Consider the following 12,716-nt stretch of genomic DNA (forward strand, 5'->3'; position numbering starts at 1 on the left):
AAAAAAAATATATATATATATATATATATATATATATATATATATATATAATGGAAATAAAGACCAAGAAATCTGGAAAGGAAGAAAGATCAATATGAGACTTGCTGTTAAGAAAAAAGTTCTTGGTATAGCTAGATAGCACAGTGAATAAAATACTATGCCTGGAGTCAAGAGGAGGTGAGTTAAAATCCAGTCTCAGACACTATCTAGCTGTGCTACCCTGGGCAAGTTACTTAACCGTAACAACCTAGACTTTGCCATTGTTCTGCCTTAGAATTGGTTCTAAGACAGAAGGGGAAGAAAGGAAGGAAGGATGAAGGAGAGAGGAAGAGAAAGAAGGAAGGAAGGTTTTTAACAATGAGAATTATTCAAAAGTGGAAAGGCTAGCTGGAGAAGTAGTATGCATTCCCCTCATTGGGGATTTTCAAGCTAAGGCTAGAAGTCTATGTTATAAGTATGTAGTAGTATAAGAGAGGATGGATTAGATAGGATATGAAGTCTCTTTCCTCTGAGATTCTATAATTTTTTGAACAAGGAGGTAAAAAGATTAAATTATTTTTAAAAGAGTAACAGTACAAAAGTATACAGTTTTTATTAAAATAGGTAAATCTTGAAATCAGAGAGAATAGGATATAGAAATATATCAAGTAGCTAACAAAATATACATATAAACCCAATGAATTTACTAACAATTCATATATGTATATGTGAATTGTTAACATATACATATACATGAATTGTTAGCAAATTCACTGGGTTTATATGTGTTGATTTTCTTACCCATGACATATTTTGAGATGTGTGTAAAGAGAGCCCCCCACCCACCCACCCCAGTCGTCCAACCTGCGCCCCTGCACTGTGTGACTGGATGTCATGTGAACGCTCCAAACATAGGTCACTGGTGACATGTCCTGGCCAAAAGAAAGGATAAAAGAGGGGGTGAGAGGGAGTGTGCTCTCCCCTCTATTTCCTTGAATGGTGGTGGTGGAGAACTGTGGCTGAGACAGATAGCTATGTAGAGACACACATGGTTAGATTAGAATTGGGCTTTAATCTCCCTCTATCTCTATGCTCTCTAAAGTAATATTAATAAATTCAATGGAAACTAAGAACCTGGAGTTTTTAATCTAATTGTAACAGATGTCAGTTGTATTTTAATTGGTATATGAATATAGTTGTTTGTACTTTCTCCCCCATTCAACTATAAGTTTAGTTTTGACAAACTTAGGCAGACAAAAAGAAACTAAGCTTTCATTAGTAAAGCAAGATATAGTGAATAAATCATCACAAGGTTGCTTGCATTTTGTACTTTTCACCCTCTCTCATTTTTATTTTTCTTTATTTTTAGCAGGATTAGTTACATGGAACTGGGTATAAAACAAATCTAAAATGAAGGTATTTTTATACCTCACCACAGAAATGGTGTTTTTAATAGGGAAAGAAGTACCTGTTTATGTAAATGACAAATCCACTCTGCAAACTGTCGAGCATTTGGAATAGTAGCAGAAAGGAAGACATAGTGAACATTATCAGGAAGCAAAATAATAGTTTCTTCCCATACCACACCACGCTCTAGAAAACAACAACAGAAAATCACAAATGCAGGATCCAAATTAATTAAGTGACACTATCACAAATCTGGATTAGTAAGTATTACATTGGAGCTACCCCCTTAACATAACCTCCAGGCAAATAAAATTATGTATCAAAGTGCAAGATCCTGAATATGTTATGGGGACTAAAATTAGACTCTGAAGATAGGATCATAGTCAAACAACTGAAAAAGAGACTAATGTGTAGAAAGTCAAAAGAAAAAATCATATAGCTGGAAATATAATACTATTCCATGTAAGACCTCTTAACTAAATTACCAGAAGATCTTTTAAAGGTAAAGAAAAAGTAATTCAATACAAACAATAGCTTTAGATTCTTTTAAGATATGTAACAAAATAGAAAATGATATTTGAATTTTTAAAAGATAATAGGGGAGGGGCAGCTGGGTAGCTCAGTGGAGTGAGAGTCAGGCCTAGAGACAGGAGGTCCTAGGTTCAAACCCGGCCTCAGCCACTTCCCAGCTGTGTGACCCTGGGCAAGTCACTTGACCCCCATTGCCCACCCTTACCACTCTTCCACCTATGAGACAATACATCAAAAGTACAAGGGTTTAAAAAAAAAAAAAAAAGATAATAGAGGGGGCAGCTGGGTGGCTCAGTGGATTGAGAGCCAGGCCTAGAGACAGGAGGTCCTAGGTTCAAATCTGACCTCAGACACTTCCTAGCTGTGTGACCCTGGACAAGTCACTTAACCCCCATTGCCTCACCTTTACCACTCTTCTGCCTTGGAGCCCAATACACAGTATTGACTCCAAGACGGAAGGTAAGGGTTTTAAGAAAAAAAAAGAAAAGACAAGAAAAGATAATAGAGATTTAAACTAAGAACAACAAAACTGAATTTTGTAAACTTTCAAAGGGAAGAAGAATCTACAGGGGAAATCTATAAAACATAATGACGCAAAGTATTCAGTTAGTCGTTTAGCACTTATTTGCAGTATACTGTATACCAGGATGAAATAGCATGCAAACAATAATGTATATACAATATACATTCAGGGCAAAGGACACAATTATTCAAGGAAAACCACCTTCCAGTATTAAATAAGGATTAACATTTACAAAGTACATCCTCTACACCTGTCAACTGCCATCAAACATTGGGAAGAATTTGGGAAGGAAAGAATTCTAGCCAGGAGAGGCAGCCAGTGAAAAGGCCCAGAGTCGGGAGATAGAATGTTGTACATGAGGAACAGCAAGAAGACCAGTGTCACTGGATGAGGGAATCCATAGACATGCAGAGTATACAAAGACTATAAAGTCAAGAAGGAGTAAGGTTGTGAAGTTTTAGACCCTAAGTAGGGTTTTGTATTTGATTCTAGAATACTAAGACACTAAAGTTTATTGAGCACAGGGATGATGTGGCATACCTGCATTTCAGGAAGACCACTTTAGAAGCTGAGTGGAGGGTGGATTAGAGAGACGAGGCAGGAAGACCAAACTAAAGGATATTTATTGTATTAGTCCAGTGGTTTCCCAAACCTTTTTGGCCTACTGCCCCCTTTCCAGAAAAAATATTACTTAGTCCCCTGGAAATTATTATTTTTTTAAATTTTAATAGCAATAGGAAAGATAAATGCACCTGTGGCCATCACCACCTCCTTGAATCGCTGCAGCACCCACCAAGGGGCAGTAGCACCCACTTTGGGAATCACTGCATTAGACTAATAAGCATGAGGTGATGATGAGGGCCTACATCAGGTTGAGAGCAGTGTGAGGGGAAAGGAGGAGACATATGAAAGATGCAATGAAGGTATAAATGATAAGACTTAACAGATTGGATATGTGAAGTAAGTGGAAGAGAGTAGAAGCTAATCCTCAGGATGCAAGCCTAGGTAACTGTAGGTGACTGGAAAATGATGTCCTTGATAGCAACGGAGAAAGTCAGTGAATTCTGCTTTAGATATGTTGACTTTGAGATAGATGCCTGTTAGAAAATATGCTTTGAGAAGGACATTTTATAAACCATACTAAGGAAGTAGGTTATTTACAATACCTGAATCTCTCATATAATGAATTTCATCAAATATAACCCAAGCAACTTCTCGCATAACTTCAGAACCTCGGTATAGCATACTTCGCAAAATCTAAGGAATTGAAAACAGAACAGTTTTCTTAAGATACTTAAAAAGTTCAGTAGAAAATAGTTCTTTCTCAAGAGTTAGCAATTAAAGTGATGCTTCTTTTTCAAATGATTTGTTTTAGGCAGAGGGGTAGTAAAAAACTGTTTTCTTAAAATATGCTATGAAATGTCAGAATCATTTGGTCCTTTAAAAAAAAAACCACCATAAAAGCATACACATACAGGAAACATAGCTGTGGTGCAAGAAGAGTCACATTTCATCCCCATTTTTCCACACACTTTCCCAGTGTACAAAAAGGTCTATTCTAGAACCAATGTTTCAATTTATAGGTTCTCATTCCTGAAACAACTTTTAAGATGATTATCCTTCTATGACATAAACCTCAGAAGGTCTATTAGCCCTCGCACTACCAACAGTGCCTCTAGTTTTTTAATCATTACCGGGTTTTGAATTACACATAAAAACATGGCTCTTTAAGAGGTCTTTGAATATACCCAAAGCACAAGGTTTTCAGGAATAGGGAATGATCTTTTTTTTTTTGGAACAGATTTATGATGTCATTTGTAAAGGAATGTCTCAGTTAAGAAACTCTCCATGTAAAAGTGAGTGTGTGTGTGTGTGTGTGTGTGTGTGTGTGTGTGTATCAGCATCTATTCAGCAATTTATAGTCTTAGAAATTAGCGTCTAGGACCCTGACCACCCAAGAGGGTCTCCCCAAGTACAACACCAGTGATGGGCAAACTACGGCCCCCAGGCCAGATGTAGCCCCCTGAAACGTTCTATCCAGCCACGAGACATTATTCCTTATCTGACAAATACAATGAGTAGGATACAATACAATGAAACTTCGAAAGAGTTGCCTTAGAAAAAGACTGACAGATGAGCATTTCCTTTCCTTTGGCCCCCTCTTTAAAAAGTTTGCCCATCACTGTACTATGGCAACTCTCAGCCTATCTTTAATGGTGGCACCAAAACTCAGAACAAAGCATTTCTGGGCAAGATCTCACATTGAACACATCTAAAGCATTCATTTATGAAATGTTCACTCATTTCACATAGGTCAAGAATTAACCAGTATATAAATATAAAGCTCTACAGTGATTTTCAAAAAGTCCTGTTATTACCTCATATTTACCAAAGTCATAGTCGTATGCTATCATTTAGATAAGAAAAAACTAGATTCAGAACGTAGAAGCTAGTTAAATCATCTATGAAATCATATTCTAACATAAAAGCACTTAAATACAGATAACTGATATTTTCAGGTAACTCTAAGACCAAATAACTAAGAGAGAAAAATACTGTGTATTTTAGACTTTTAGATTATGTATACAAATAGTCTTAATTTTCTACATAAAATAAACAGTAGTTTTATAAGTTTTAATTCCAGAAACAACTAAGAAAAATTAACGTGAATAGTTAAGTAAATTACCTCAGTAGTCATAACCAGGCAAGATGCTGTAGGATTTATAGTGACATCACCAGTCATCAGGCCAACATCTTGAAATTCTTCATACATTTCACGATACTTCTGATTGCTTAAGGCTTTAATTGGGCTGGTAAATATCACACGCTGCTTTTCTCTCAAAGCCAAAGCAATGGCATACCTAAATATGTGAAACCAATGAATGCTTACAAAATTCACTTGTAATTTTCTTTTTAGAAAAAATGCTTTCATGTGAATAAAATTCTAGTAGCTGATCTTTGGAAAAACCAAAGAGAATTTCACTAAATATTAACAATACCTTAATCTACTTATCTGTAAGCCAATTATGAAAAGTAAAGAAAATCTGTTTAAATAACAAATGTGCAACTTCACCAGAGCTTTAAATGTATAGGCAGATTTTAATCAAATTCTGAATAGGATAAATTCAATATTAAATAAAAGTATTAACAATAACTATGAAGGAGGCAGATGTTTGTGTTTGATCTTTTTTTAAAAAACATTAGAATCTTAGTGATTTGAGAACCAGATCTAGAGACAAGAGGGTTCAAATCTGACCTTAGACACTTGTTAGTTGTATGACTTTGGCAGCAATACACAGTACTTATTTAAGACAGAAAGTAAGGGTTTAAAAAAAAAATCACCCTTATATTTCTAGTTCTTAAAAGAAAGTTACTATAAATATGGGAAGTTTCCATTTTTTTCCCTACTGGAATCTATACTTACTTTCCTTAAGCCTAATATTTTCGCTTAGTCACACACATAGTGACTATTTTTTAAGCTACCAAAGCTTAAAACTTCACTAAAACTTTTGAGACAACCTATACATGTAAATATATACATGAACACACAGATACAGACATCCATTGTATAATGATTTATAATGTTATTGTGTATTTGGATTTTGGAAGAATAATCCTGGCAACTAGTAAATCCATATCAAGTAGCAGGTATTTATTAGACATACTAAATGCTTGATGCTAACAAAGGAGACAGAAAAAGCATGAGACTCCGGCATTTACAATTTACTATGAGAAATAAGATTCAAACAAATAAAACAATAATAGAGAAAGATTTGCCAATATATTAAATAATTGTCAAATTATGGCCTAACATAACCATAGTAGTGTAAAGGCAAAATAAAGCAAAAATTTGGTGTCAAAAAAATTAGAACTTTAACACATGTTCTGGTAAATAATACAAATCTCCCATTAACCCAAAAGTTACCTCCGCTTCAAATGTCACCATTTATTAACTCATAGTAGGAGACCTGACCCTTCCTTATGTGGTCTCCTTGGTCAACCTAAAGTAAATCAAAATCCTAGAATGTCCCATGAAAATGAATGACTTTTTATTAAATTTACCTTAACCTCCGGAGTAAAGATACTGTACTCTTACTCTTTAACATTTGACACAGAAGACAACCTAGTATGTTAAGCTGGGGCAAATGAGAGAGGAGTTCATTTTTGTTCAGAATAAGAATTCTAATCTTGTATCTCAGTAAATAAACTTATTTTGGGTGAACACAACTTTTTTGTTATTGAATTAAACTGAATTGAAGCAGTGTAATACACCAGAAAAAGCACCGGCTCTGCCAGTATATGTACAATAGAGGCTCTGTCACTAATAAGCTTTCAGACCTTGCATACAATGTTTCAAAGGATACTGGACAATGGTCAAGAGGCCCAAAAGACCTAAGACCTGCTGTTACATATACAAATTATTTACTACAGGCAAGTAACTTCTCTAAGTCTTAAGTATCCTCACCTGTGAACTGAAGGAACTAGAAAAAATAGTCTTTAAGGTCTTTCTTGTTCTAAAATTCCAGAACTATAGGCAAGTTTACAAATAAAATCTGAACTGAAAATCAATTTACTATAGAGGTTACAGAAAAGAATTTTTATTTTTAAAAAGTTTATTTTAGAAATGAAGCTACTTACTCAGCACACACAGTTTTTCCAGCTGATGTATGTGCAGAAACTAAAACAGACTGGTTATTATCTACACACTGGATGGCTTCTCTCTGAAAGGCATCAAGAATGAATGGATATTCCTAAAAAAAAAAAAAAAAAATTCCAACAAAATCTTTAGGAGAAAGACAAAAGAACACAAGAGTTAAGAAGGATGGTCAAAAAAGTATTCACAGATGGTCTTTTTTTTAATAACAGATACATGATCCTACTGACAAAACAGATTGTTTTAAAATGCTTTTTAACAAGCACTAAAAATTGGTCTTAAATTTCTCATGTTAAGAAAAAAGAGGTCCCACCAAAAGAGCTAGAAAGGCTTCAAGTTGGGTTTTGGAGACTGATTAATCTAAGAACAAGCCTCTAAAGCAGGGGTCAGCAACATAAGGCTCTTTCTGCAGGAGCCACAAAGTCAATTTTTTTTCAGACACTGTTACAGGAACGCGCACTGTGAGCACTGTACAGCTCTCACGAAATTACATTTTAAAAAATGTGGCGTTTATGGCTCTCACGGCCAAAAAGGTTGCTGACCCCTGCTTTAAAGTCTAAGAGGCTCATCACCAAGGTGATGAATTTTTTGGATAGTAATTCTGCAACTACTAATAAAATGCAGAGGGGTTATGACCTAAGAAGGAGGTAGAAACTGCAGGGATGAAATAGCAGATTTAAAAGTATTAAAGTATATAGACTAATAATAAATAATACATAAATATTACCATTTTTAGATATGTACAATATAGAAGATAGTGAAATACTGAAAGAAAATTACTGACCTTGGCAGCTTTTCCATCTCGTGCCTTCAGTGGAACATATTCCTCATCTGCAGGGAGTGCAACCTAATGAAAATTAATAATAATAAAAAAACAAACAACTTACTATCTCCAGATTTTATTTCTCAGAGTGCCACTATCTCCAAAATGGGGGTGAAATTTAACTTTTTAAAATTAAAAACAAAAAAATTGTCTTTAATTACTCCTCAAATGAGAACAGCTTTGATTTGGTAATGCTTAAAAAAACATGCCTCATTTTGTACTCGAGTCTTTTCACCTCTTTAAGGAGATGGGCTTGCTTCATCATGAATCCTCTGAAATTGCAGTTGTTCATGCTGATCAAAGCTCCTAAGTCTTTCAAAGTTGCTTCTGACTTTACAATATTGTCAATGTATAATTTTTTCTCTTGAATCTGCTCACTTCACCGTTTCTGTCCTCCTAGGATCTCTCCAAAACTACCCTCTTCATCATTTCCCTCAGAATAGCACTCCATCAAATTCATAAACCACAATTTGTTTAGCTATTACCCAATTCATAGGAAAGTCCTCATATTCCTTTGACACCTCAAAAAAACTTCAATTATCCTTTTCCTCTTCCCTCTTTCCCCTACTACTTCCCTAGTGAATGAGCATATTTTTTTACCCAACTCTATATGTGGAAGTATATGCATTTGTTCCTCTTTCAACCAAGTTCATATGAGAATGAGCCTCAAGTATCAGCCAATCTCCCAACCTCATTTTCTTGTTTAGATGTCTACTTGTACATATTGATTATGTGAGATAATTTCTCCTAAATAACCCCCTGCCTTTCCCTCAGTGTATTCCTCTCCCATTCTTTCTATTCTACTCTTTGAATCAAGGCAATAGAACCACTGCTAGGTCTTATCTAATTAGACTTCTTCTATGACTCAGTGATGATAGAGTGCTTGACCTACATCCTGAAGGAAACCAGGAATTTAAAACGGAAGACTGAAGAGGAAGAGTATTCCAGACTAAGGGGATAGCCATACAAATAATGAAAGATTGCAAATGGAATATTACATAAGAGAAAAGAGAAAAAGGCCAGTCTGGTTGAACTATAAAGCGAGTAAAGGAGATCTTAAAAGGGGGATCTAAGGCCCAGAGATAAGTAGCTATCTAAGGTCACACTGGTTACAGTAAACTGTAGAGGACAGATTTATTTCACCTTCATTATGAAAATGTTTTAGAAGCTTTGAAAAATCAATTTCATTTTCTCTTTCTTATCCTTTTGATGGTTTCACCTATAAATCTCTTGGGATGATATTTTGGTCCCTTCAACATAGTTGGTGCTCAATTGTAAAGTTTGCTGACGTAAGTGGTTTCTGAGCTCTTTTGGTCTCCTCACTGAGGTAACTGCTTAGACCTGCCAATGGCACTCCAAAGAAAATGTTATTACTAACTAAACAAAATGTACTACTCAAAAAGTTTATTATATGTATATTTTAGTTGCCATAATTCATGTGTTTTATATAAATGTAAATGTATAATATGTGTAAATGATAAAAGAAGCATTACTGATATTTGTGCTGCTTTTTAGAGGCAGCTATGTGGTACAATGGATGAAATGCTGGACCTATGATAAGAAATGCCTGTTCAAATTTGGCACCCAACAGTCACTAGCTATTGTATCCCCAGTCAAGTCACTTAACCTCTGCCTGCCTCAGCATCATCCACAAGAATAATAGTAATAGCAATTCCCAGGTTATTGTGGAAATTGAATGAGAAAATATTTAAATGTTTTATTAACATTAAAGTACTACATAAAGACTAGCTATTAGTATCATTATCATCCTAATGATCATCAAGTTTCAGGGGCTGAATAATCAAACATCTTGAACTCTTCTTTAGATCTGTTTTCTTTATAATCTTGGCTTTTGTTTCAGTCATTGTGCTAAAGCCAAGGCCAGATACTATTCTTCTAGCTCCTAAAAGAAATCTTGATTTCTGTTGTCCTTTCTTAAAGAGATGAAAAAAGGCTTTAAGAAAGGACAACAGAAATTTCTCCAGGACTTAAGGTAATTTCAGTCTGAGGGATTATATGGAAAAAGCTATCTAACAAGAAGTCCTCTGTCATAAGGTCTTCCAAAAACATGATATTTTCTATAGAAATGATTCAGGCTTTGATTAAAGAGAAAAAAAGATAGTTTCTGAGATTTTCAAATCTCATATTCCACAATAATATCAAGATTTCTTTTAGGAGCTAGAAGACTGAAACAAAAGCCAAGATTATAAAGAAAACAGATCTAAAGAAGAGTTCAAGCAGACTAGATCTAATGAAGGTAGATATAGTTTATGTTTCTGAGGGCCTCTGCACTTTGAAATACATAAGAAGTATTTCAAAAGGTAAGGCTCTCATGTGAACCATAGCCATTTTTGGTTAGCTATTGCTCTGAATACTTCTTAAATGTCTTAATGAGATATTCTTTAATTGTTTCTCTCACCTGCTTTATAAACTTTTGCGAGAACAGAAGTTATTAAGTGAGGTCCATGAACTTTTTTTTTGGTTTTGCTACTGAGAACTAATTTCAATAAAATTGATTTCTTTGTAATCCTATGTATTTCATTTAATGCACTGAAAATATGATTCTGATAGGCTTCAATTACTGCTAAAGGGATCCATGACAAAAAAGATGTTAAGAACTTCTGTCCTATAGGGAAACTAAAGCCTACGATTTACCAAAGACAATCATTTGGCAGTGAAACTAGGATTTACAAAATCTGGATCTCTAAATTTTAAGACGTAAGTAAAAAAACGGAATATAAAAAGCAGTACATTGAACCAGATAGGCTAACATGATTAAATTAAATGTTGAACTAGAACATGGAGAAACAAGCCTAATATTACATTGCTAGAGCAGTTGCGAAAAATTTTTTTTATTTTAGAAAACAAGATGTAAATATACATCAAGAGCTATAAAGCTGTTTATACTCATTAACCTAGAGATCCCATTACTAAGATTAAGCCCAAACGGCATTATTGAGAGAATAATAAGCTGTGTATGTATGAAAATATTCACGGAAGCTTTGTTTGTTATGACAGAATAACTGGAAACAACACAGATGCAATGAATGGGAGAAATGGCTGAATAGATCATGATATTTGAACATAATGGATTGTATTATATTATTAGAAATGACAAATATTGAATAAAAAGAAAATAAGGGAAATATATGAAGAGATAAAAAAGGAGAAAAAGAATAGTACATACTATGATTACATTAAAAAAAGATAAGAGCCACAAAATCAAGGAAAAAAAGTATCTAAATAAAATAAGTTCAAAGAGAACTTAAAAGCAGATGTTAATGTAAGTTAAGCTTACATTGTAAACAATGTGGAGTTTGTGGTTTTGTACATAATTTTTTTAAATGCATGTTGAGTTAAATGTCTTTTTGGTGACAGTAGTTACTATGTATGAGTGTGTGTGTGTGTGTGTGTGTGTGTGTGTGTGTGTGTGTGTGTGTAAAACCAACATGTTATAGTAGAAAGAGTATTGATTTGAAAAGCTAGGGTCCATTCTTTACCTTTCTTATACCATCTATAAAATTTGACAACTAAGGCTTCTTCCTACCCTATATCTGTAATCTTATACATAAAATGACAATGCAACACAGATACTACTTAGCCTTTCCAAGTTGCACTGATGACTACTAACCTAATCACTCCCAGAAAATGCCCAGTCTGAAGTCATGTATTCCTTATTATTGGTACTTACCTCATGCGTACAGCCTTCAACTGTTTCCACAGCTTCTACCTTGACTCTGGGCATCAGATCTGCCAGACTAAAAATTTTTAAGAAGATAAAATACAGGAAGATAAACTTTTCCAATAATTTGGCATAAATACTCCTCCTACATACAATTTTTTTTAAACCCTTGTACTTTCGGTGTATTGTCTCATAGGTGGAAGATTGGTAAGGGTGGGCAATGGGGGTCAAGTGACTTGTCCAGGGTCACACAGCTGGGAAGTAGCTGAGGCCGGGTTTGAACCTAGGACCTCCTGTCTCTAGGCCTGACTCTCACTCCACTGAGCTACCCAGCTGCCCCCTACATACAATTTTTGAAGGAAAACATTTTTTAAAAGATCATGTTTATAATTTGGAAAAACATTCAATTTATAAAATTTTAACTAAGAAGAAATATGGTAGTATGGTATAAGTAGAAAGAGGTTTGACTTCAGAGTTCAACCTGGGTTTAAGACTTGTCTCTGGTACATGTTGGCTGCCTGACTCTAGACAAGTCACAAATCTTCTTAGGGCATAAGATGGCAAACCTATAAATGTGTGGGTACCAGTTGGTGAACTGCATTGGTAAAGTCAAAAAGAGGTACAAGGTAATTTGTAATAGACATAGTTGTATCCTTCACAACAAATGATAACTAGGACTTCTTCTACAGTTACTATTTCTGCCTATCTTATTTAATCACTAACAGCTACCCTGTATCAGAAATTACTGAAGTTCTTTATTTTGCTCTCAAGTTTGATATTATTCCCTGAATTCTCTGACTGTATGATATTGTTAAAAACAAACAAAAAACATTCTTTTTGCTTAGATCCTAATGGTAAGTGGTGACAGCAATAGTTGCTTGCTGCTTTTAGCAATGTATTAGCTAAGCTAAGAATAATATGCTAGAGAACATTTCTTAAAAATCAAAGTGTTTAAGAGAGAGAGAAAGACTTCAAGAAAGAATGAAAATCTTGTTTCTAAAAGTCTAGTTGACTATCATGTTGTTTTGCACAAATATATAAGTGCTCGGTTCAGCCATAAATTATACCTAATTTCCAAAAAAATGTTTAAACCATATGACACAGTGACATGCAAAGA

The 12,716-nt window shown here is 34.5% G+C and overlaps 1 protein-coding gene across 1 annotated transcript in view; it reads right to left on the reverse strand.

Moving 5' to 3' along the window:
• The window catches only part of MTREX (Mtr4 exosome RNA helicase), an 83,300-nt gene that overhangs the window by 65,818 nt on the left and 4,766 nt on the right, over positions 1 to 12,716 (reverse strand). Inside the window, exons 3-8 of the mRNA XM_044663927.1 lie at positions 11,609 to 11,675; positions 7,879 to 7,941; positions 7,079 to 7,191; positions 5,127 to 5,301; positions 3,607 to 3,697; positions 1,448 to 1,572 (exon numbers count right to left, since the gene is read on the reverse strand). Of these exons, the coding sequence (XP_044519862.1) occupies positions 1,448 to 1,572; positions 3,607 to 3,697; positions 5,127 to 5,301; positions 7,079 to 7,191; positions 7,879 to 7,941; positions 11,609 to 11,675 (634 nt within the window). The remainder of the gene's footprint in view (positions 1 to 1,447; positions 1,573 to 3,606; positions 3,698 to 5,126; positions 5,302 to 7,078; positions 7,192 to 7,878; positions 7,942 to 11,608; positions 11,676 to 12,716) is intronic.

Source organism: Gracilinanus agilis, chromosome 1 (genome assembly GCF_016433145.1).
Source record: "Gracilinanus agilis isolate LMUSP501 chromosome 1, AgileGrace, whole genome shotgun sequence".
Taxonomy (NCBI): domain Eukaryota; kingdom Metazoa; phylum Chordata; class Mammalia; order Didelphimorphia; family Didelphidae; genus Gracilinanus; species Gracilinanus agilis.